The sequence below is a fragment of the Chelonia mydas genome, chromosome 27, assembly GCF_015237465.2.
Source record: "Chelonia mydas isolate rCheMyd1 chromosome 27, rCheMyd1.pri.v2, whole genome shotgun sequence".
NCBI lineage: Eukaryota > Metazoa > Chordata > Testudines > Cheloniidae > Chelonia > Chelonia mydas.
The window spans coordinates 11,303,279-11,327,048 of NC_057860.1; the positions used below are offsets into that span (position 1 = coordinate 11,303,279).

Below are 23,770 nucleotides of genomic sequence, written 5' to 3' on the forward strand. Positions count from 1 at the left end.
GGCACAGCTAGGAGGAGGTGGCTGGGACAACTTAGGGGAAAACCCTCCTCCACTTCCGTCCTAGGAGAAAAGCCCCCGTGATTGCACAGGGGCAGCTCATGGACACTCCCCGTGCAGGCAGACCCAGCCACAGCCCCTAACACAGGCACACCTGGCCAAAGCACCACACCACGCACTCGCAGGGCCGGAGAACCGTGCCACACACTCGCAGGGCCGGAGCACCCTTTGCCTACTCACACAGGGTTTCCGTACGTCTGGGTTTCCCTGAACACGACCTCTTTTTTGGCCTTACAACCTCCGTCCGGGCACATTTTTGACATAGGGACAAAGGTCCGTGATTTTTCCTCACTCGTTCTTTTCCCTCGCCATCGGAGCTGGGCAGCTGGAGAGCAGCAGCTGCTGGCTGGGCGCCCAGCTCTGAAGGCCGCCCCGCCGCCTTGCAGCAACGCAGAAGTAAGGGGGGCCTGGTATGGTATTGCCATAGAAACTGTACCCCCCGCCTGCCCGTGGCAGTGTCCTCTCTTTGGGACCTTGAAATATGGTAACCTAGAGAGGTGAAAATACCAGTGCTTCTGGGTCTAGTGCTTCCTTGCTGCTTTCTCTCTCTGCTGCCCTGATCTTTCTCCTGCTTCCCACCCCCACACCCAGACCCAGCCAAACCCCCACCAGCCACACAGTTCAGATACTCGGGCAGCCTCCCATGGGCCTTTGTTATGGGTGCAGGCTCCTGTTTGTTACATTCACCCTGAGCACAGGGCGGCTGTTACACCCCCTCTGCTCGCTGCGCTGTTTGTACACTCTCTTTCTCGCTGTTCCGGCCGGGCTGTTCAGAGCTGTCACTGCTTTCAGGGTGACGGGTGGAGCTAGTGTTAGGGGCTGGGTCAAACCTGGTTGAAAGTGGGCAGCCGTAGCTTGTTATCTGCACTTGAGGGAGGGGGGCACCCGCCATGGGCACGGGGAGCCTTGACCAAGGATGTGCAGCAAGTCGGTGGCAGGGCCAGGATTAGAACTCAGGGGGCTCCTGGCTCCCAGGCTTGTGCTCCCCGCATTCGCTCTGGCTGCTGGCCACGTTCAGCAACCGCGTGACAGGCGGGGGTGATGGGGAAGGGGCGCTCTCCCTGATTGATCTAAAGGCCAGGCCAAGCCCAGCCCCGTGTCTGCTGTCTGTCCACATGTCCCTCCTCTGACTCCATCACCCCCATGCCCTCTGCAGCTCTTCACGCACCTACACGGAGCATCTGGCTTGGCTCCCAGAAGCACAAACTCTGCCATGTTCTATGCTAAATGGGGGGAGGGGGACTCCAGCCCAGAGATGGGCCATGGCAGCGGGTGTGGAAGGCTGAGCGCAGCCCCCTGGGGGTGGGGGCAGCCAAGGCAGGGCCCCAAGCACCATGAGCTGTCAGATCCACTCAGGCAGCATCTCCGGCACTCACTCTCTGACAGCTAGCAGAGCAAACAGGGACTCCGCCACGCAGGCAGTCATGTGGGAGAGCCGCAAACACACCGGCAGGCATGCATCCACGCAAACGCAAAGCAACACACAATCCAGACACGTACAACCAGCCCGCAGCCCAAATACATGCAAACATGCAACCCAGAGACGTGCAAACACGCAGGTAGCACATCACCCAAACATGCAGGCAACACGCCACCCAAACACAGGCCGGCAACATGCAACCTGAATACATACAAACACTTGCAAGAATGCAGGAAACTGCAACCTGCAAACTTGCAAGCATATGCAAACACACACGCATGCACACACACACACGCTCACGCAACCCAAATACATACAAACATATGATACAAGCACCTGAACACACCAACGCAGGGAGACACACACAAACCCAAACATGCAGATACACCTACAACCCAGACACATACAACTCCCAAATCCATGACTCACACAGCCAAAAACTTACACACCTGGTAAACATCTGGTTCACACATGGGACAGATGCAAACTTCCACATGTGTGCAATTACAGGGTCACGTCTGCCAGCTCCAAACCACAAGCCAACCCCACAATAAAATCAAAGGTCCCAATGCCTCAAGGGTGAAGCTTTAAAAGCTGCCTTAGGGGGTTGGATGGACGGTTCTCATAGATTCCACTGGGGACTGGGGATGCAGATTTCACCCTAAAAGCACACCGAGTACATGTGGACACAGAAACACCTGTAACTGTCGGCACATATGCCCCTGGGCACATGCACGTGCTCACAGTAAAGCAGACCTAGCGTCCCATATAAACTCAAACAACAAGTGTGCCTGCAAACATATACACAAACCATCCTGAATACTGATCCCGGGCACACACAGGTCTCCAAGGCTGCCCTGCACCCACCTCCACACAATCACAGAAATGGAGGGCGGGAAGCCAACCAGCCCCCCTGGCGCTGAGGCAGGACCAAGCAAACCTAGGCCATCCCTGACGGGTGCAATTGAGTGCGCTTGGATAGCATTCAGGGGTGCAAGGTAATCCCTCCCACGATCCTACCAGCCCCCCAGACCTACGCACTCCTGGAGTCTCCCCCCCGCCACCGCCCTCTCCTCTCGCCAGCCCCCTCTCACCCTTCAGTTCTGTCAGCGTCTCCCCCAGCTGTTTCAGCACCACGGCCTTCTCCTCCAGCTCCTGCACAGGGACGAGCCGGTGATTGTCCTTCTGAATCTTCTCCACCGACTTCTCCAGGTCGCTGTAAGCACACCGTGCGAATGTCACTCCCCCGTCCTCCAGGAAGGGTCCCAATGCTGGAGGGCAGGGGAGCAGCCGGGCTGGATCGGTGAGTGCGGGCAGGGCCCCCAGGGCACGCACGCAAGCCTAGCAGCTCAGGCCCGGGGCAGTTTTCCCCTTGGGCCGTTAGCAGCTCTGGTACCTATTCAGGATCATGCACCGGCACGAAGGCCGACCAGGGGCCTCTCCAAACTGGCCCATTGGTGCTATGGCCAATTTATACCAGCTGTGGGGAGCTGGCCCAACAGACTTTAATTCCCAGAGCTATCCCCAGGCCCTCTTGGAGAAGGCAGAGAGCCACAGACAGAGCCAGGGATGGGCACTGGGCGCCCCGCCCCACCAGGGACGGACTGCAATCCCGCCCTCACTTTAACTGCTGGGTGATTAGCTCTTCCTCATTCAGGTAGCGGAGCCGCTCCTCCTCCACCAGGCTGCGCTGGCGCTGCAGGGGGTCCTCCTGCTTGCGCATGGTGTCCGTCACCCGCACGCTGATCTCCGTCTCCGTCCGCCGCAGCATCGTCTTCACTGTCTCCTGGTTCTGCAGCTGTGAGGCCAGAGAGGCGGGGGGGGTGGGAGGGGGACAGAGACGGGAGGGGAGGGCGTGAACTGGGGATACATCAGGGAGCACGAGGAAACGGAAAAGCCGACCGATTCTGTCCCCCTCCCCTACACAGATCCAAACACCCAGAAAGGCAATGCAGGGCAGGGGGAGCCAGGACTCCTGGGTTCTATTCCCACTTCTAGCTAGGAGTGTGATCTAGTGGTTAGAGCAAGGGACTGGGAGCCAGGACCCCTAGGTTCTACTCCCAGTCTTTCCTAGTAGAACAGGAGACAGGGAGCGCCCATTTGCACATAGGAGGGTGAAGGGTCAGGGGGGATTCAAGGCTGGCTGGGAACCTGGGGGTCTGCCACCCAGCAGCCAAGTGCCCTGCCAGCACAAGCTGGGGACGAGGGGGGATTCCCCGGGGCCATGTGCGTGAGGTGCTGACCCCAGCTCTGGGGATAACATGGGGCTGTCACTCCCCAGGTGAGAATGTGGTGGTGGCACTGGGGGGCACAAGTCGATTACACATTACCCCTCAGCATGACAGGTGGGGGGCTCACCAGGGATCCCCTTTTCCTCTGTCCCATTGGAGAGCAACCAACCACCCTTCGTCACGACTACCAGGCTGGCTCCTGTGTCCACCCGTGGGTCAGCTTAAAAATCAAAAAGCTGGCAAAGATGGTTCCCCAACCCCACCACTCTGCGTGCTTTTCCCGGGCAAAGCCGCCGGGCTCAGCCCCTCTGGTTCGCCTGGCAATCCTGGCTGTGGCAGGGTCTGCCAAGGAAGGTCAGGGCGAGACAGACGCAGGGGCGGATGTATGTGGCACAGGCTGGACTTGGAGCTCTGACATACATCCCCAGGAATCTGGCCGATTGACGGAAGGAGCCGGGCCTTGGGAGGGCGTCAGCCATTCCCAGTCCACCTGTCTGGACCGCTTCCCCCTCCCCCATCTCTGCAGCGCCAGCCGGAACCGCCGCTCCCCCCAAATCTGTCACTGGTAATTAGCTTTGGAGCTAGACAAGGCCAAGAAAAGCTGAACCTGGCCACCGAGATCCCTGGCTCCTGAAGGGGAGTTGCCATCTGCCTGGCCGTGCAGTGCCAGGGCAAGCACCGCTCAGCAGGAAGGGTGGGATTCTGGTGCAAGCTGCGGGAGGGGGTACGAGCTAGCAGGGACAGAGGAGGGGAACGGGGTGCAGGGGGGGCCTGGCTGTGGATGTTGGGGAACGCTGCTCTGCTACCCCAGATCTTAACTGGACCTGTAACAGCCAATCCACCCTTTGCCAAACCACCAACGTGCCTTTGCTTCGCTCCAGGCCAAGAAGCGGGGCTGAGTCCAAACCCTGACTGGTGAACGGGCTGCAGAGCCTTCTGCCCCCGCAGCTCCAGTTCTCATCCCGCCCAGCCCCACCGGGGCTATTGCCACGGGACAGCTCTTTGGTGGCCTACGGGCGTTGGCGGGTCTCAGGCTGGTTCCCGTATCACCAGCACCACAGGCGTAGAAGGTGGTTTCGGACAAGAGCCTGAGGATACAATGGGACGTGGAGGCCAAGCTGCCTCCTTAGGGTCTGTCTGCACTGTGACAAAGGGGTGCTCTTACCTCGGGTTCAAAGAGCAGAGAAGACACCGCAGCGTGAATGAGGGGGAGCCTGGGGTTAAAGCCAAGTGGCCGGATCTTCACTGCTATTTGAACCCGAGTTAAGACCACACCTTGTTTTGCAGCGTAGGCCTGACTTGGGGGGTCCGTTAGCCGACTGGGCCTTTCCTGCCTGCGGGTGACCTTCCCCACACCCTGCCACCCGGCCAGTGGGGCCAGGAGCTCTGTGCTAGGAGGCAAGGCACGACTCTGATGGCCCTGAGCCGCACATGCCCCGATGAGAGCCGGCGGGCTCGCTCCCGGATGGCTCCCCTCACCTGCAGCTTCTTCAGCTGCTGCAGCTGGTTGCGGAGGTCGCTGGCGTTCTGCTGCAGGTCGTGGAGGTGGAGCTGCATGTGCAGGCGGGTGATGGCCGTCGGCTGCCCGGCCGGGGTGCTGGTGGCGGAGGGGTGCGAGGGGGCAGGGATCGGAGTCCCCGAGCAGCTCCGGCTGGTGGCTGAGAGCAAGAACAGAGCAGGACAGCCAATGAAGTGCTAAGTCCAGGGAAGGCTCCCATCCCTTCTCCCTCATTCTCTGCCCCCCTCTCCTCCCCAGCCTAGACATGCACGGTGCTTTTGATCCAGAGGGGAGGCCCTACAGAAATATAAGTCACCCCACCTTGACCTCCCTTCCAGAGCCCGGATCCCAGTGTGAGCTCATTCCCACAGGTCCCCTCCGGCAAGAGACACCCCAAGCCATGGCTGGGTCTGCAAACCTGGTTCTCCCACCTTCCACAGAACCCACTTCCCCCTCCCGGCCCTGCGGCTAAACCCAGCCCCGTTGCTGCCTAAAGGCGGGTGGGTTTGGTGCTCAGAATTGTACCCTGAGACCAGGCAGCAGGAAGCCAACTGCCAAGGAGCCCCGAGAAACAGAATCACCCAAACACTCACCTGGGCGCTCCCAGTGCGGGCAAGGGGGTGACTGTCGAGCACCGAGCGAGGAAAGCACTGCTGTGCGTGGGGCCGGGCCGGTGGGGGAGGAGCTGCTGTGCGTGGGGCCAGGCCGGTGCGGGAGGAGCTGCTATGTGGGGGTGGGGCCAGGCTGGTGGGGGAGGAGTGGCTGTGTGGGGCGGGGATGGGCCAGGCTTCCTGGGTCTTTCTGTGGAGCTGCTCAGTGGCTCCCTCAGAAGCCACGTTCCTCACTGCAGTGAGGGGCAGGGGGCAGAGGGCAGAGACCCATCCTCGAGGGCTGACGCCACCTGCCCAGGAGGGGGAGCCCTGGAGGCCCCTCCTGCATGCTCCTGGAGCCCAAAGTCCCACGCCAGCTACCCCAATGGCGGCTCCATGGCCCCGGGAGTGGGAGGACCCAGTGCACCAGCACCTCCTACAGGCGGAGCGTGGGGCTGCGGCTCCCGTCGCTCCCACCCAATCACTTACGTGCTGACGGGGGTGTCCCTCCGTTGGTGGCATCCGTCTTCTCGCTGCATGGAGGGGAGGGCGGCGGGTGAGAGTGGGTTAAACAGTCCCAGCCCCGGCCCAGGAGAGCCAGCAAAGCGGGGAGGCCACCGAGCTAAGCCACGAGCAGGGGAGGAGGTGCCCGGAGAAGGATGTTAACTGAGACGCGTTGGGGTCATGCTGCCCCCTCCCAATCTCCCCCCTCGAACAGCCCCAAAGCCCCGAACTCGCCTCTCCCTTCCCAAGCTGAGTACGCTGGGGTTCCCCTGGGCCGTGAGGCCTTGAGTGGGGGGAGCCAGTGAGATTTGCAGCTGCTCCGAGGCCCCTTTGCACTGTTAGAACTTCCTGCACCGGTCCGAATGTCCATGAGCACCGGGCCCGCTGGGCACCACGAGCCGGTGGAACTCACTGCCACAAGATAGCGGCCCAGAGCTAAGCAAGGACCGAGCGAGTCCAGGGAGAACAAGACTCTCCAGAGTTGGAGAAATACACAGTGAAAGGACAGGACCCCAAGAGCTTTAGAAGGGCTGTCGATGCTCCTGGCTCAGAGCGGGAGCCAGCCTCCAACAAACGGGGTGGTAGGAAGAGGCTGGCTGGGCCAAAGTTGCTCTGTAGGGGGAATCGGGAACCTTGCTCGGCAGTAGCTGGTGCTGGGCCACATAGACCACGGGCGTGGTCCTTACTGCCATTCCTAAGAGCCTATCACAGGCCTGGTCCCCGGGCCCTCCTCTGCTGTCAGCACTGGCGAGCCCAGCGGGTGCGATCGGCAGTGATGGGGCTGCCCAGGGGAGCAGGGATCAGGGCCTCGTTTGCAGACAGTCCATGTGTCTGGGGCACTATCCCCACCGACCTGGAGAATTTGTTGGGGCCCGCCGGGGATGAGAGCGATGCTCCGCGCCCTTGGGTTTCCTCTCTGCAGCCGCATCACGGGGCGGGGCTTAAAGCCTCCAATCACCACGCGCTTCCATTGAATGACAACGCGTTCCCGTAAAATAGCCCCCGGCGCCCCCTACAGGACGTTGCGGGATGTAGGTCGCGGCCACTGGTGAGATCGCCAGGAAAGCCCGGGTCATGGCCAACCTGCCACCTGTCCCACGCCGGGGCAAGATCAGGGGCTTCCTGCCCCCCTTCCTTACCTGGGGGTCTCGCCCTCGGAGCCCCGGAGCAGCGCGCTCTGCACCAGCCCTGTCAGGCTGGCGATCTGCTTCTCCATGGCTTCCATCCGTTCCCTTTGGGGGGCAGGGAGGGAACAGAACTGTATTAGATCCAGGCTCCAGCAGACGGGACCCTCCAGGGCCTGGTATCTGCAGGGGAGGCCAAGGGCCTATGGACTCCAGGGTCCTGGCCTTGCCAGGAGGACGCCCCATCTGGATCCATACTCCCCTCAGCGTTTGAACCCTGTTGGGAGTCTCAGGGCCAGACCCTCGTTTGGCGTAGATCAGTGGAGCTCCCTTGAGGTCAATTCCCTCCTCGTGCCCAAGCGCGCCGGCCAGGGATCTGATCCTCCGTCTCTCTCTCTCTGCTCCAGCCTCCCACCACCGTCCCTGGCAGTAGAGACTGGGCAATATTTAAAGAGGGATCTCACCCCTCAGGCTGTCCCTGAGGGCCTTTTCCTTCTTTGAGCCTCGTCCTCCCCTGTCAGGGCCCTGGGCGGCCTGTGAATAATGAGTCCATTTGAGGCCCGCAGCCGCTTGCCGGTACAGCGGCCCGTGACGGGACAGCACTGCTAATTCCATCGACCTTTGCTGTCTGCCTACATCCTCCCCCTCTCATTTCCTCCCACGTCTCTCTCCCCCTGGACAGCTCCCTAATGGCTCCCCCCACCCTCCCCTGACAGCCCAGCTCACGGCTCTGGAAACAACAAATGAGACCATCATTGCTTGGGAGATGAAGAGACAGGCACAGAGATGAAAGGCAAGATAATGGATTATTTCCATACCAGCTACCTGCCCTGTATGCAGCTTTCTCTGCTGCACCGGCAGGGTTACAATGGGGGCTCTGGCTTTTTGTACACGGGCTGGGGAAGACAGAATCTCTCCCTCTTGTATGGGGCCCCTAGCCTCACAGTGCTTGATGAGCTGGGATAGGGACACATTGCCAGGGAAACGGAGGCACAGAGTGATAAGGGGCCAGGATTTCAAGGGGGTACATATACACGGCCGTGGGAGCAGCCTCCCTCCCAGCCCGGTACACAGACTCATGCCAGCGTGCTGCAAAGAGCTGTGTGGACATCCCGGCGGGACTGCCCGGCTTGCTCCCACCTCAGGCCCTGACTACGCAGCTCCGTGGGTGCTGAGCTGTCTTGCAGACGTGGCCATCGGCGTCACAATGGGAGCTGAGGGGTAGCAAAGCTCCAGCTCAGAGTGACACAGGGTGCCCGTGAAAAGCCAGGCACTGGACTCAGGTCTCCTGAATCCCACCCCAGTGCCTTATCCACAAGACCATCCTCCCTCCTCGTCATCCCACTGAAGTTTTTCTCTACAAAGTGGCACCAAGAGGTGACCCAAACCCCAGATTCCCCCACCCCCATAACCTGCCTGATGCATTAGCCAAGGTCCAACAGCAGGAAAGACTCAAGAAAAAGAACCCAGGAGTCCTGAGGCCCAGTCCCCAGCTCAAACATCTCTATCACTGGATCATACTCTAGTGCTGAGAGCCAATTACTGCATCTCAGGACTCCTGGGTTCTAATTCCCGTCTCTGCCACTGCTGTGTGACTGTCACCTCTCTGTGACTCAGTTTCCCCACCTGGAAGAGGGGGATCCCAACCTGACCGACACGGCAAACCCAGGAGTCAGTCTACTCGTCTCATCGTTGCTGGGAAGCTGCTGATCCAAGCCCGGCTCCTTACCTTGTTTCCGTATCCTTGGCGGGCACAGGAGGGCTGAACCCTGACAGGGGTCGATCCCCAGGGCCTGGGAAGAGTTCGGGGGGGCCCGAGGAGCTGGGGTTCCGGGGCTTGCTGACGGGGCTCTCCATGAAGACTGAGGAGCAGGAGTCTTTGCGGAAGGACTGGCGGACGGGCGAGGACCTGCTGGACGGCCCCGAGTAGGGGCTGTGAGGGCTCTGCCCCTGCTGGACGTCCACCAGCCGGCCGTCGGCCATCTTCTGCGGCGAGGACGGGGGCATGCGGAAGCCGAGGCTGGGCCCGTAGGTGTCGCTGTAGATCTGGGCGTTGGGTTTGTACAGGCTGTCCTCCAGCTCCGTCTGCAGGGCGGCCGCCGAGTAGGTGCTGAGGGAACGGACCGAGCCCCGTTTGTAGAGCCCCCCGGCATAGGCAAAGGGGTCGCCCATGCCGGCCAGGGACTGCGTGGAGGTGATGCTGAGCCGGCCCTCGTGCACCATGCCGTAGGGGTCAGCGTACAGCCCCTCGTTCTTCACCAGCACCATGTTCTTGCCGGCCAGGTCTTCGTCCGGCTTGACGTCCCGGCGCTCCAGGATGGCGCTGGGGCTGGGCGACACGCCCGGGGCGGGCGGCAGGTTGGAGAGGCGCTCGCCGTGGTGCACGGGGCTGCCGGCGTAGGAGGGCGGGCGCCCGCCGCTGTAGGACATGCGGGAGCGGGACGGGGAGGAAGACTGGAGCACGGGCGGAGGGGAGCCGGAGGTGAGGTGGGAAGCTGGGGACATGGTGTTCAGCCGGCGGGTGGGGGATGACTCCCTGGAGGTATAAACCATCTCCCGCTGCAGGGAAGAGAGAAGTGCCGCCGAGGCTGTAAGCACTCACCCCTCTTGCGGGGCAAGCCCCAGGCCCACCATCTGGGGCAGCCTTGCCTGGGAGGAACCCTTCCAGAGCGGGGCCCGGAGACCCCCAAAAAGCGGTTGTTCGTCAGGTTGCCAAGACCAGCTGCCTTTGGGTGTGTGTTGCACATGCATGTGACAATACCTCTCTCCTCCCTGCAGGGGGAGCACCCCTGCTGTACCCCCATTCTCCCTGGTGACCCCCCTAGATGTGCTGGCGGTTCATATTTCATACACTGAGCTGCGGCAGGTGATGGTCACTTGCACATGGGGTGGTTTAGAAGGCAGATGGGACTGGGCAGACACAGGACTGGAGGGCGGGGATACCAACACTGCCTAGCTCCCTCCTCTCCCCCGCAACCCATAGCACGGGGCCAAGTGCCAGTAGCACAGAAAGGGCCCGATCCTTTGTTGCCAGCCACAGGATGGCCATGTCTTGCGCCCACTTTGCACTAGTGTAAAGGGCTGCGCAGGGGGCAGGGCAATGGAGAACCAGGCCTAGAGTCTGTAGTATGGGGGTGACCTTGCGCGTGCGCACACACACGCACACACACACAGAGACTCTCACACACGTTGCTGCTTCTCGCATAAGCAACTGGGATTGGAGACTGGGGGTTAACGGAGGGGAGCCCTACGGGGCGTGAGCTGCTTGTTTGTAAACATTGATGCTTTCAAACACACACACACACACACACAGGCGCGTGCTGTCAGCAGAGCCAAATAATCACCCCACACACACACACACACCCCATTACACACACACACACCCATACACACATGCACTGTGAAATCAGGAGACACTGCCACAGGGACTTAGAGCCCAGGGAAGATCACACAAAGTGGGGAGGGTCAGTAGAGGCAGCATCCCACACGCCCAGGCAAATTGCAGCTCCCTCGCTCTCTCTCCAGGAGCACAACAATTTACTCTGATTAATACCCTAATCAGCATGTTTATGACTCCACTGCCAGGGCTCAGACCATCCAATCTCCTAAAGCAACCCATAACAGCGCTGCAGCTGGGGCTGACAAATGGGAGCCCATAACTCCTTCCACAAATATACCCAGGCACCAGTGTCCCCCTAGCCCCCCCCGCCCCGGCTCTCACACAAGCAAGGTCTGTCTGTCTGTCTGTCTGTGTGTGCGCGTGCGCATTTGCTGGCCCCATTCTTCCCTGGCCCCATGGAAATGGGGTACTTCTTCCCCCTCCCAGATGGAAAAGTTGAGACAGCCCCTCCCTGGGACAGCCCCCTTCATCCGTCCTCTCCTTACCCTCAGGTCCCCATTGGTGATGTGCGAGGCTGGGAAGGAGGCGTAGAGGGGCTCTTTGCGGTAGATTTTGATGATGCTTCTGTCCTGGATGTCCCTGAAAGAGAAGGCAAAGCAGTGAGCTGGGCACCCCAATGGCAGTGCGGATTGCTAGCCCCTGGATAGCTCCAGCCCCTGGACCACCGGCAGCAGCCCTCTCGCTCTGTGCTAAAATGAGAGTAAACAAATCTCACACATCAGGACGTCCGTCTGCTGCGGGGTCAGGGAGGGATGGGCCACACTGGACGATCAGCCAGGGCATGGGCACAAAAGAGGAGTTCCCCTTGCATCTGGGAATTGGCCGAGGCTGATTCACCCTGGCAAACACACTGGCGCTGTCAACATGCAGGGAGCAAACCTGAGTCGGAATTCTGAGCCCACCTGGAAGAGAATCTCTGTCTACCCCCCCACCCCGGCCCCACTGAGCGCGCCTGCTGCCCCCACAACCCCAGGGGCCCTCACCTGACGTCCTCCAGCTCGTAGAAGACATTGCGCGACTCGTCCTTGATCAGGATGGCGGTGTTGGACGATTTCAGCATCCCCATGGTGAGCTTCTGGGGGAACATGTGGACGATGAGGGCGTGCAGTGTGTCCATGCTGCTGATCTCGTGGGTGATGTGGACACGCCTCGTCTCGTCCCCGAACTGCAGGAAAAGGACCCCTGGAAATGGAGATGGGAGAGAAGGGGAGAAAGGGGGGAAAACACAGCTCTGAGCAGGCACTGACTGACAGCACAGCAGCCCAATATGTCAGGCATGGGGCTAGGAATCAGGAGACCTGGGTGCTATTCCTGGCTCTGTGCCTCAGTTTCCCCATCTCCTTGGGGGTCTATAGACCCCATATTATTGTTATTACTCTATATTCACGCCCAGCCCAGTGCCAGTAAAACCCTGCTCAAGCCAGGGAAGAGTGACATAAATTAAAGCCCAGTATCTCACCTAAAAATAAAGTGCTAGTGACCTGGGCTTAGCCGCAAACTTCCTACCCGGATCCATAGTTAAACCTTCACAAACCAGGGAGATCTTTGGCTCCAGGGCTGCGGCTGTACTCGATACCATTGGAAAGCTGATTTCTAGCCCTGGACAGTCCACAGGGACCATTCTGATCATCATCTTCCTTCCCCCTCCCCCGCCCCACCCACTCTGCATCTCAACACTTCCCCAGCCACTCCCGAAAAGTAACAATGACCTCCAGCGCTTGTCATCTGGGAGATTCCAGCTGCTGTCACCCCAGGGGAAGGAACGCTCATCTCACCCGCTCCGATAACTCGCTCCTTACAGCCGCAGGAGTTCTCGGGACGCTTAAAGGGGGAGCGGCTTGCATTTCTGGGCCCCAGCTGCCGGGGTTTGCCCAACTAGAGCCTTGTGCTGTTGGTGGGTATGCGGTGGAGCTGATGGGCCAGGGAACAATAAGTGACCAGCGTTTGCAGATCAGAAAAGTCAATGGCTGGCCTGACGAGCACCTGGCTAATGGGGGGCCTTAGGAAGAGGTTTCTGCTCCTACCGACAAAGTAACCCATACATGCCTTCAACCGGGTTTCTTGCACAATACTGACAACGGGCCCCTCGTCTGATCCAATCCAGTGTGGTCATTCCTAGGTACCCTACCATTGATCCCTGCCCCCCCCGACACATACTAATGCCATGGGTCAAAGGCACAACCCCCTAGCGCTGGTGCGAAAGGAGTAACTCCCTCAGCTGTCAGTAAGTAGCAGGCTGTTGTAGTCCTTTAGAGGCAGCCACTAGAGGGAGACAGGAGCACACACAGTCAGCCCCGCCCCCCCCGTCTCACTGATGGACTCTGCCAGCCCCAGCTCCCATGGCCCGTGTAGGTGGGGCGAAGGGTTAAAACGCCCCCGAGGGAGACCCAGTGGGGGCCGGCCTGCGGTACCTGGTGACCGGAGCTTGGTTTGGCTGGTGGAGCGGGACAAAGGCAAGCTTTGCCGGAACCGGTTCATCCTGTTGAATCCAATGGGCAGCTCGGCTTCAGACATGGTTTCCAGGGACTCCGCTGAGGCGAAGGAGAGTTTGGCTTGATCGGCCAGGGCGGGCTGGGAGCCCTGGGAGTGCCGCGAACTTCTTGTCTGGAACGGAAGAGATGAGCCGTCAGAGAGCGCACCCCGCCCCTGGACTACCTAGAGCTCACGGAGCGACGGGGTGCCTGGGGCAGCGTGTTCCATGCTACACCCCATGGGGCAAGAGCAGAGCGCCTCCCCCGACTCCCCAGGCAGCACTGGCGAGCCGCGGGCTCGGTCTGACCCAAGGAGGCAATGTCAGGGGCGTGTTTTGCTCTACACCCCATGCTGAACCAGTCCAGGGCCATGCTCCAGACTCTACACTTCAGTGCAAGGCCACCCTGATCTCTTGTTTGAAGCAGGTACGAGATTGACCATCTCGGCTCTCTCTGTGTGAGTGGGCAGTCTGCATTCTCAAGCCTCCGTAGCAGCTCCTTTGTTTTGCATGTGAGTTTCAGGGTGACACTGTGTTACCAGGGGTCTTGAAAATCACCCAGTTACGTGTTATGTAATTTACAGACAGTCCCTTTGCACTCCAAGCTCCTCTGAGTCCTTCTATCTCCCCTGTTACAATCAAGACGGGAACGGAACTGGGGGGCTTTGGAATAACTTTAGCCATTAAAGGAGGGTCGCCAAAGGAACTAGCTCCCAGGAAGCTTCAATGCCCAGGTTATTCTGGAAGCAAAGCACCGGCAAGGTTTAAGGCTGCATGAGCGGGGCTGAAGTAATGGGACTGGGTTTACAGCAGTAAAAGTTTAATACGCCAGGAGTCCAATTTCACACAGCCAAACACATACCCCCAGTCGAAAGGCTCAGCCTGCGGGCGGGGGCTTTCTGCACAAACATCGGTAAACCCTGCATGCGGTGTGCATATATACTTAATAGGAACAGAGCGTACCAGGTACATGCATCGTATAAGTCAATGCGTTTTGCACCCCACACTATCCCCAGGGAAAGAAATATACCCACACTGGGAATAAGCTGATCCCATCGGCATGAGGATCTGTATCGGAGCTGCTCTGCAGATGCATTGAGCACCCACAGCTGTAGCTGAAGTGCTAGGGGGCTACAGGTGCAGACCACCTCTGGTTAATCAGCCCTGGGGTGAATATAGGGGAAGCTTTTCCGCAAATGTCCATACAGATTTTGGAATGAATTCCCATTGCTAATGGGTTCCCTTTCTATGGACATTATAGGCTTTGAATTACGGTAGTGCCGATAGACCCCAGCTGAGACCAGGGCCCCAGTGTGCCAGGCGCTGTATAGACCCTAACTGAGATCAGGGCCCTGTTGCGCCAGGTGTTGTACACGCTCAGAGTCAGAGACAGTCCCCACCCCAGAGAGTTTATAAGCAGGTGTCTCAAATTGGACATCCAAAATGAGTGAGCATGTGACACACCCCGATGAGGAGTTGGTGTCAAAGCCGGGATTGGAACCCAGGAGTCCTGCTCCCATCGTTCCTGAAGACAGACACATGACATGCTGCCGAATCCTGCTGTGGCTTGCACCCACGGAAATGCCGGGATCTTGCCATGTGGCTATGACTCAGTATGGAAACCGGCTGGCTGTTGATCTCCAGGAATGCAAAGCTTGGTTTTAAACAGCAGACTCATCAAACACAGAGAACAAACACCCCCTGAGGTGCAGGAAAGGGGACATAAAAGGGGCAACATCTCTATTTTAAGACCAACCCCTCCCCCCAGTATGAAATGATAATAGCCATAATCGTCATTTAAATTAGGCATTAATTGGAAACTTTAATTAATCCTGGGGCACGAGGATGTTTTATGGGTTGAAAACATTCTCTCTGTAAATAACTGCCAGAAAATTAGATAAAGAAAAGGAGGACTTGTGGCACCTTAGAGACTAACAAATTTATTTGAGCATAAGCTTTCGTGAGCTACAGCTCACTTCATCGGATGCATTCCTTCCGATGAAGTGAGCTGTAGCTCACGAAAGCTTATGCTCAAATAAATTGGTTAGTCTCTAAGGTGCCACAAGTACTCCTTTTCTTTTTGCGAATACAGACTAACACGGCTGCTACTCTGAAACCAGAAAATTGGATGTAATTTACACTGAGACAAAGCAATTGGCAAAACGGGCCTTTAAACTGCAAACGGCAATAAAACGGTTTCTCACTTTGAAGGGCCTGATCCTGCCGGCTGGGAGCAGGATCAGAGCCAATGGGCTGGATCCAAAGCCTGGGAGGCTAATGGGAGTCTCTCATCTGGGCTTTGGTCCTGGCCCCAAGAGAGGTACGCCGGCTGGACACGCTGGGATGGATTGTATCTGTGTTGCCCTGTGGCGTTTAGTGTGAGAGAGACATTTGATACCCAGTGGGCAGCCGTATCCGGGCCAGGCTGGCTGCTGGGGCCACGCTGCATCTTTCAGCACAGCCGAGGGCTTACTGCGCCGTGTTTGTTATCTGCTCACGAGCACACGTACACAGGACGAGATCCAATCTGTGACCGGGGTGGGAGGCATGGGGCGACGGCCGGGACTGAGATTCCCATTGATCTTCACGAGCGAGAGGGCGAATAACGCTCAAGAGGCCAAGTCAGGAACAAGTTGTTGGTCTGTTCCTCCCGCCACAAGACAAATATCGCTTGGGCCACAGTCAGAACTGAGTCTGCACAGGCCCATGCCCCGTCTGCTCCTGCGGCAGGGGGGCCACCCTGGCTCAGCTGGAGAGCTTACAAGCGTCTCTCGTCATTTCTCTCCAAACCAGATGAATCCACAAGACTTCCCCCCGCCCTTTCCCCCCCCCACCCCTGGTGCAGTCCTTTACCCCAGGAAAAGGGGAGTGCAACCGGCATGGTAAATTGCCACTGCTCTCATTGAGTAGCATTTCACGCCCATGTCACGCCAGGGTACGTGATGCCACAAGACACAAGGCTGTGGAGAATCAGGCCTGGCTTTTTTCTGTTTGGAGGCCAATTCCATTTCAGAAGCAAGCCAACCAGCCCGCTTTTCTAGCTCAGCTGTAAATATCACCACTACTAAAGAGCTATGGAGGGTGTTCCAGTTATTAAGGCATGGACTGAGGAGATGGGTCTCAGTCCCTGGCTCTGCCACTGACTTTCTGTGTCTCCTTGGGCACTTCGAGCCAGGTCCTCAAAAGTAATTCAGCTCCTAACTCCCACTGGTTTCAACAGGAGTTAGGCCCCTAAATACCTTTGGGGATCCAGACCTTAATCTTGGGATGTCTCTGTTTCCCATCTCTAAATTGGAGATAATTATGCTCCGTTTCTGGCTTCCCGATTGAAATTTTAAGCTCTCTAGGCTAGTGGCTCTCAGCCTTTCCAGAGTACTGGCCCCCTTTGAGGAGTCTGATTTGTCTTGCCTACCCCCAAGTTTCACCTCACTTAAAAACTACTTGCTTACAAAATCAGACGTGTCACAGCCTACTTGTACTGAAAAGTTGCTGACTTTCCCATTTTTACCATATAATTACAAAATAAATCAATTGGAATATAAATATCGTACTTACAGTTTGATGTGTAGTATATAGAGCAGTGGAAACAAGTCACTGTCTGCATGAAATTTTAGTTTGCACTGACTTCGCTAGTGCTTTTTATGTAGCCTGCTGTAAAACTAGGCAAATATCTAGACGAGCTGACGTACCCCCGGAAGACCTCTGTGTACCCCCAGTGGGTACGTGGACCCCGGGGTTGAGAACCACTGCTCTAGCGCAGAGATTGTCTTTCTCGGTATTGTACAGCGCCTGGCACAATGGGGCCCTGATCTCAGCTGGGGTCTCCAGACACCATTATAAAATACCAAGCACTTGTTGATTCCCCTCCCTAGATCTCAAGATGGTTCACGAAGGTAGGTGAGTTAGACTAGGGAGGAGGAAGGCTCTGCCCAGCTTGGGGAAGGAGTTCTCCCACCGTGAAGGTACACACCCACACAACCTTAACTCTGCCCCCTGGAGTGGGCAACAGTAACGGGGAATGATGTGCCTAAGCTCCAGCTACACTGACTGTGCTCAGTTTCGCTGTATTGATGGTCGTTTTCCAGCAGTACGTCCCTTTCTTTCTCTCTGCCCCTTGGCCCCGCACTCGCCCAGCAGTTGCTTTCCACCCCGAGCCCCTCTGCGCTCCTTCCCTGCCCCTCGGTGCTCCCAGACTCCCCTAAAGCGAACCCAAGCCCGGGCCGAACTGTCAAACCGACAAGGCTCTGGAAGGCTTTGAAGGGAGGGATGACGGGTTTGCACGCGTCCAAGCGAACTTCCCTCCCCGCCCACTTATTTTGTCTGGAGAAGAAAATAAAAATAGATTGAACCAAGGGGGGAAAATATGTCTCTGGCGCTCTATCTGCATGACAATACAGGCCTTGTTAGCAGAGTGATTGCTGTTGCTATGCTAGCATCTTTGTTGCTAAGGGTTTTAGTGTGGGAGCCGCTCAGGGTGTCTGGTGAGCTCCAACATGCTTTGACAATTGGTCCAGATAGTTCTGTGGGGAGGCATTAGTTGATTTGAGGGGGGGGGGGGGTTCACAAGCAGGGCGTGGTGCATCCAGCTGTTCCGGGGGAGTTGATTTCCCACAGTTGCCCACGTTTCAATTGACCCGGAGTAATTAACACCATCCAAAGAGGCTAATTACAGCATCCTTTTTAAAAAAACACAGGAGCTTGGAAATTAATTGATTTCCAGGCCAGAAGGGGCAATTTTCATCATCGAGTCTGACCTCCTGCCTAGCACAGGCCAGGGGATTTCACTTAGCCCCACCTCGGACCCAGTGACATCATGCTGGGGCTATGACATCACAGCTAGATGATGAAACGCGAGGCTCTCAACCTCTCTCAGGTCAGGTCACCTCTACAGCTGCATTTACTCCACTTGTACCTTATCCGCACAGCCGGGGGACTGATGAGAGACCAACGCCGCCACCAGGAACGGGCCCTTGTGGGGAAGGTACCGAGATGGGCCTGGGGCAGCCCGGCTGCGGCTCCTTGCTTTGACACCTAAGCACTTTGCCAGTGTGAACGAACACAGCCGTGCGGAACCCCTGTGCAGGGTTATTACTGTCACTTGGGGCGGGGAGGGGACAACAAGGTACAAAGACGAAGTGACTTGCCTTGGGTCACACAAGGAGCCAGGCTTGAGCCCCGATCTCCTGGATCCCAACCTGGTGCCTTAACCACAGCCCAGTGGCGGAGCCAGATTTTGCAGCCAGCCGGGTGATGGGTCCCTGGTGGTGCCTCCCTATTCAATGAGTGCACCCCCCTCCTCCTCGCCCCACCCAGGGGACACCAACCACCTGTGGTAGCACCCTCCACCCCGGCACCACAGCCCTAAACCCAGCCCGGTGTGAAGGGGAGGAGACTGGGCCTGGCTGCGCAGGGCAGGAGCCGCCCCAGTGGGTGAGTGCGGCATGAGCTCATTATCCAACCCTGTATGAAAGGTGCCATGCACACACCTAACGATTGCCAGTGGGGGGGCAGTCACACCCCCCCGGACCCCTATTAGCCCTACCTCTCGCCCATCCTTCCTGTCTGGCAGCCGCTTTAGCTTTCCACCCCCAACAAGGCCCTTTGCTTAGCTCAGGCTGGACAGGGGACGGGGTGTCATCAATTCACACCCTGCACTGCACCCACAGCACTTCCCCATGGGCAGGGCCAGCAGCCAGCTAGGCTGCACCACCCAGGACGGGTGCAGGAGGACCCTGCTGGGAGCTCCTCTTTCCAAGAGGGGGACACGCCGCAGCGACCCCCACGAGAGAGCGAGGGCAGGAGCCAAGCCGCCTGCAGGAACCAGGCATGGATCCCACACCTGGGATATACAGAGAGGAGGCCGGCAGAGAGAAGCTGCTGCCGACTTTACAGAGTGATGCAGCTCCGTCCTTGACCTCCCATTCACTCAGAGGGAACGGCTGTTTATTACTCTGCCTTGCTAACGACCGACCCTGCCATGAGATAATCTATTAAAGGACAGTCCCCCACCCACTCTGGCTTCCACTCCTGCCACCAGCTGATGCGAAGATTCCGAAGCAGCCCCAGAGACCCCGTGATCTCCCCCACCCCCCGGGGTACAACCCTGTCATATCTTCTTGGGTCACAGGCCCTCGCTGCCTTCCCGAGCCCTGGGCCCATCCAGGCTTTCAGGGTGATTCTGCCCCGGCTGGAGTCAATGGCTGTTATACAGACGGCTGGGTGCAGGATTTGGGGGCTTGCTGTGACTTGATCCCCTGAGGCAGCTACAGACATCGTGTGGATAGGGCCTAAAACACATGCTGCCAGGGTCTGCTGCTGCCTACCCGCCCCCTCCCCAATTTGTCAGAGACCTTGGCCCCTGTGGAAATGAGCTGTCTGCTCCCAGATGCCACCGCCCCTCGCTCCCGCTCCTCAGCATGGTTTGGCACTGCGGTTAAGCTGCCGTCTAAAGAGATGCAGCCACGTTATTATTGGGGGCCTGATCGTGCCCCTAGTGAAATGAACAGCAAAGCTCCCGTCTACGTGGCCGGATCACGGGGGAGCAGCTCGCTCTGTAAACAGCCGACTTCCGCCGGCGTGCCAGCCCTCCGGAGCAGTGGGGGAGATGGGTCCCAGTCATTCGGGGCAGCACGCAAAGCTCCCTCGGGGACCTGTGCTGGTGCCCCTGCTCACAGCACCCAGCAGAACCCCTTGCCCTCAGCAGGACAGCGCTGACTCGCTTGCTCTGCTTCCAACTTGGCAGAGCCGGTGCTGGGGGCAGGAAGAGGGAACAAGTCACAACACCCCCAGAGAACGGGGCCATTCCGGGCACTATTCTGCAGGGCTGATCTACCTCGGGGGATCAGGCTTCAGCTATCGTGCAGGGGGGGCGATATATACTTGGGAGCAGAAGCTTTCACGTTGGAAACACACTGCAGTAGAGGCACTGTGGCCTAGTGGATCGAACACTGGACTGGAACTCCAGGGCTTTATTCCCAGCTCTGCCGGGCAACTTTAGGCAAATCACTGAACCATCCGGTGCCTCAGTTTCCCCACCTGCAAAGTGCTTTGAGATCTATCACCGGTGAGCCCAGAAGGGGCCATTATGCCCATTTGGTCTGACGCTCGCCAGAGGCCCTCCCTTGGCAAGTCCTGCTTCAAGCCCATGCCTGACGAAGAGCTCCACATAAAAGCTGGACATGATTATTACAGTGCTTCTATATCACGTGTGATCCCAGAGTGGTGAGACAGGAAAGGGTCGCCTGTCAAGTGCTGAACATGGCATAATCATCATCTTCCCCTTCTTTTTATTGAGCGCCTTTCATCCCAAAGGCGAGGGAAAAGCTTATCTACCTGCCTAGCACATTTCAAAGCTGCCTCTGGCCTTGCTACCAGAGCGGTGCGGTTATTTATCCTTACGTGCATGCTCTCACATAGGAGTGCACACAGCCAGTCACTTCGCTGGCTGATGCAGAGTGAACTGCAGGGGGTGGGGTGGGGGGGAATGTCGGCTGAGAGAATTCAATTCCCTGAGCGGAAATCAGGGCACTAGGTACACCAAAAAGTGCCGTGGGAGTTTGGGATGAAATTCACCCCCACGCACAAGGCTGGGGCGTCAGTTACCTCCTACTTCAGATATGAAGAATTTAAGTGGGATCATACTAATTTACACCCGGGGGGCAGGTTTTCAGGGGCTCAGCACCCACAGCCAGACCAGATTTTCCAAAGGACTCAGGGCCAGATTTGTAAAGCAACTGAAATCAATGGGAGTCAGGAACCAAAACACCTGTAAACACCCTGGCCTCCCTGCAGCTCCCCCCATGACATTTTCAGCATCCGACGGGCCGAGTCCTTCGGAGAGTCCAGCCTCACTTGTGGGTGCTGATCCCGTCTGTGAGCCAGCCCCTGTGACCACCAGCGCTTCAGTACCCCTTGGCTTTCTTGTGCCAGCGACCTGCTGGGAGACGACCTGTTTATTGCTGAGCATGCATTCCACCCCAGGGCTACTAGGTCCCACTGCGTCCCCCCGGGGAAGGGGTGGCGGGCGCGGCTCTGCTTTTGTGCTGAGGGTGCGTTCTGCCCCAGCGATGATGTACCGTGGAGCTACACACTGCGGGGATGGCGGGGGCTGCAGTAGAGATTTTAATTCCAGAGCACTATACGGAAAGTAAAGGAGGTAGCATCTTGCCTTTCATTTGCTGCACAGCCCAGAGACAGGGCTTTAGCTGGGCTTAGAGCTGCCTGCCAAACTGTTACCTCACGGGAATGGGAACAGCCATCTGATTAACCCTGTGCAAACCGGGGCTTTCCAGGGCGCTGGCATTGCCTTGCGCCCCACCACCACGACAGAGATGGCATGTTCTTGTGCATTTGAGAAGCATCGAGCTAGAGCGGACAAGGAAGGGCAGGGCACGGAATTGCCTCTAAGCAAAACCATGGCCTGTTTGGTCAAGGCCACCTGTCAGCTGCTGCTGGGGAGGGTCTGACGCCAGCGGGCTGCACTGAGCGGAAACCCAAGCAGCGCTTAGCCTTCCAGAGGGCAGCGCTGCCGGGCAGGGGATCTCTGGCGGAGGCACCAAGGTCAGGGAGATTATTGCCTGTGACCGCGGAGAAAACACACACACACCAGCCCCTCAGTCCTCCCCCAGCAAGGAGTCAGGACTGACCCAGCGTCCGCCGGGCCCCTGGGGGTGCAGGGCGGGTGCGGAAAGGCAGGCGGGAAGGAGAGAGAGAGGAAGGAAGTGCCAGGGAGGCTGGGAAGGGGAAAAGAGGAGCAGGGAGGAAAGACTTCCTGAAGCCAGGAAGGCAGCAAGGGCAGCAGGATGAATCCGCCCCTGTGAGCGGAGCGTGGGAACCCGGAGAAGAGAGGCCAAGGCAGGGCACAAAAGGGGAGCTGTGGCCCGCCAGGGCTGACCCCTGCTGTGCTGTCTGGGAGACGCGATTGCGGAGCCAGCCCAGCGCCTTCCCCCCTGCAGTCTGACCCCCAAAAGGGAGGAATGGCCATTTAGCAGCCTGCTCCTCCTTGGCCAGCAGATCTCACAGCTGCTCCAGCCAGGCCGGATTTCCCTGGAGTGTGACAGCCCCAGAGGGAGGCTGACAAACAGGCGGACAGATGAGCTGAGAAGTGCAGGGCCAAGGAGCGGCACATTGTGCCAGGCCCTGGTGTCACCCGCGTGTCCCTGGCTTGGATTTTCCCCTTGGGGTGGTAGGGAGTCGGTCACTGCACAAAGATCTGCCAGGCGCTGAGTGGACAGACGGACAGGAGTCCCGCCCCACAGCCTGCAGCTGCTGGGAGAGGCTGCCGGTGGGGACTGGTGACCTTGCTTTGCTGTTCATTGGAGGAGCAGGAGTGAGGCACACACACACAACTGCCCTGGCACTTGGAGCCCGGCTTGCCCATTGCCACTCTGCCTCATGCTGTCAGCTGCAGCACTGTCCCACTGTAACGTACCAGGCTGAAGGGCGACTCCCAGGCACCCTCGCTCCCATCTCTAACCCCACGCTGGACACCCGAAGCTGCAAGGCTGGGATAATGGATGGGAAGCAAAATACAACTCTTTCCTCTACTGTCACCCCTGGCCCAGACCCCCAGTCCCTCTCTTTCCAGCTTCCAGGCTGTCAGAGAGGGGAGAAGAAGGGGATCTAAGAGCTGCCCTCTGCCCAAGGATCTCAAAGCACTTTGTAATTAAATAGGTGTTCTCCCCATTTTACCGAAAGGGAAACTGAGGCATACAGCAAGCTGAAGTAACCCTGTCTCCCAAAGCAGGCAGAACCAGCTACTTCAGAGGAACGGGTAAGAACCCCACAGTGGGCAGCGGTGGGATAATCTGCCCCTTACACAGGCCTCCTTCTGATCCCTAACAGAGATTGGCTTGAGCCACGAAGCAGGACGTGTAACATTTTCTTTCTGCATTAACTATCGTAACTCCGCATATGCTGGTTATCCATGCCCTCTTGGAACCTTGCTACATTCTTGGCCTCGACTGCATCCTGTGGCGGTGAGTTCCGCAGTCTAACCACACAGGACAATTCTCTCAGAAGTTAGCATTAGAGGGTGGACATCAGGAAACAGGGGGGCCCCATGCTACTCCTTGTAGCCAAGGGTGTGCGATCTGTACAGAGAATGCACAAGCTCTATCTGGGTTAGGTACACACTATCTGAGCACATTCACTACACCCCTGTGACGAACAGAGATATTATCTTCATCTTCCAGGTGGGGAACTGAGGCTCAGAGAGACTAAATCACTCACCCAAGGTTGTACAGGAAGTCTGTGGCAGAGTAGGGCCTTGCTCCTGGGTCTTCAAAGTTCCCAGGGGTCACTAACCACTGGACCCACCTTCCTCTCCAGGTTCAGCTCACTTACTGGGGGCCGGGGGTAGCAGAGCAGCAGGAGGGCTTGTCTACACTTGGAAATTTACCAGAATAAAATAATTATTATTCTAGAAATAGCTAGTTTGGGAAATTTCCAAGGGTAGAGAAGTCCTTGGCTGTTATT

At 57.9% G+C, this 23,770-nt stretch overlaps 1 protein-coding gene across 25 annotated transcripts in view; it reads right to left on the reverse strand.

The window, feature by feature from the left end:
• SRCIN1 (SRC kinase signaling inhibitor 1) overlaps positions 1 to 23,770 on the reverse strand; it is a 180,072-nt gene that overhangs the window by 28,413 nt on the left and 127,889 nt on the right. For all 25 annotated transcript variants that reach the window (XM_043536627.1, XM_043536612.1, XM_043536634.1 and 22 more), the window contains 9 exons: positions 13,236 to 13,428; positions 11,808 to 12,006; positions 11,310 to 11,403; positions 9,154 to 9,983; positions 7,440 to 7,532; positions 6,286 to 6,329; positions 5,188 to 5,366; positions 3,100 to 3,275; positions 2,572 to 2,693 (listed from right to left, as the gene is read on the reverse strand). In XM_043536627.1, the coding sequence (XP_043392562.1) occupies positions 2,572 to 2,693; positions 3,100 to 3,275; positions 5,188 to 5,366; positions 6,286 to 6,329; positions 7,440 to 7,532; positions 9,154 to 9,983; positions 11,310 to 11,403; positions 11,808 to 12,006; positions 13,236 to 13,428 (1,930 nt within the window). The remainder of the gene's footprint in view (positions 1 to 2,571; positions 2,694 to 3,099; positions 3,276 to 5,187; positions 5,367 to 6,285; positions 6,330 to 7,439; positions 7,533 to 9,153; positions 9,984 to 11,309; positions 11,404 to 11,807; positions 12,007 to 13,235; positions 13,429 to 23,770) is intronic.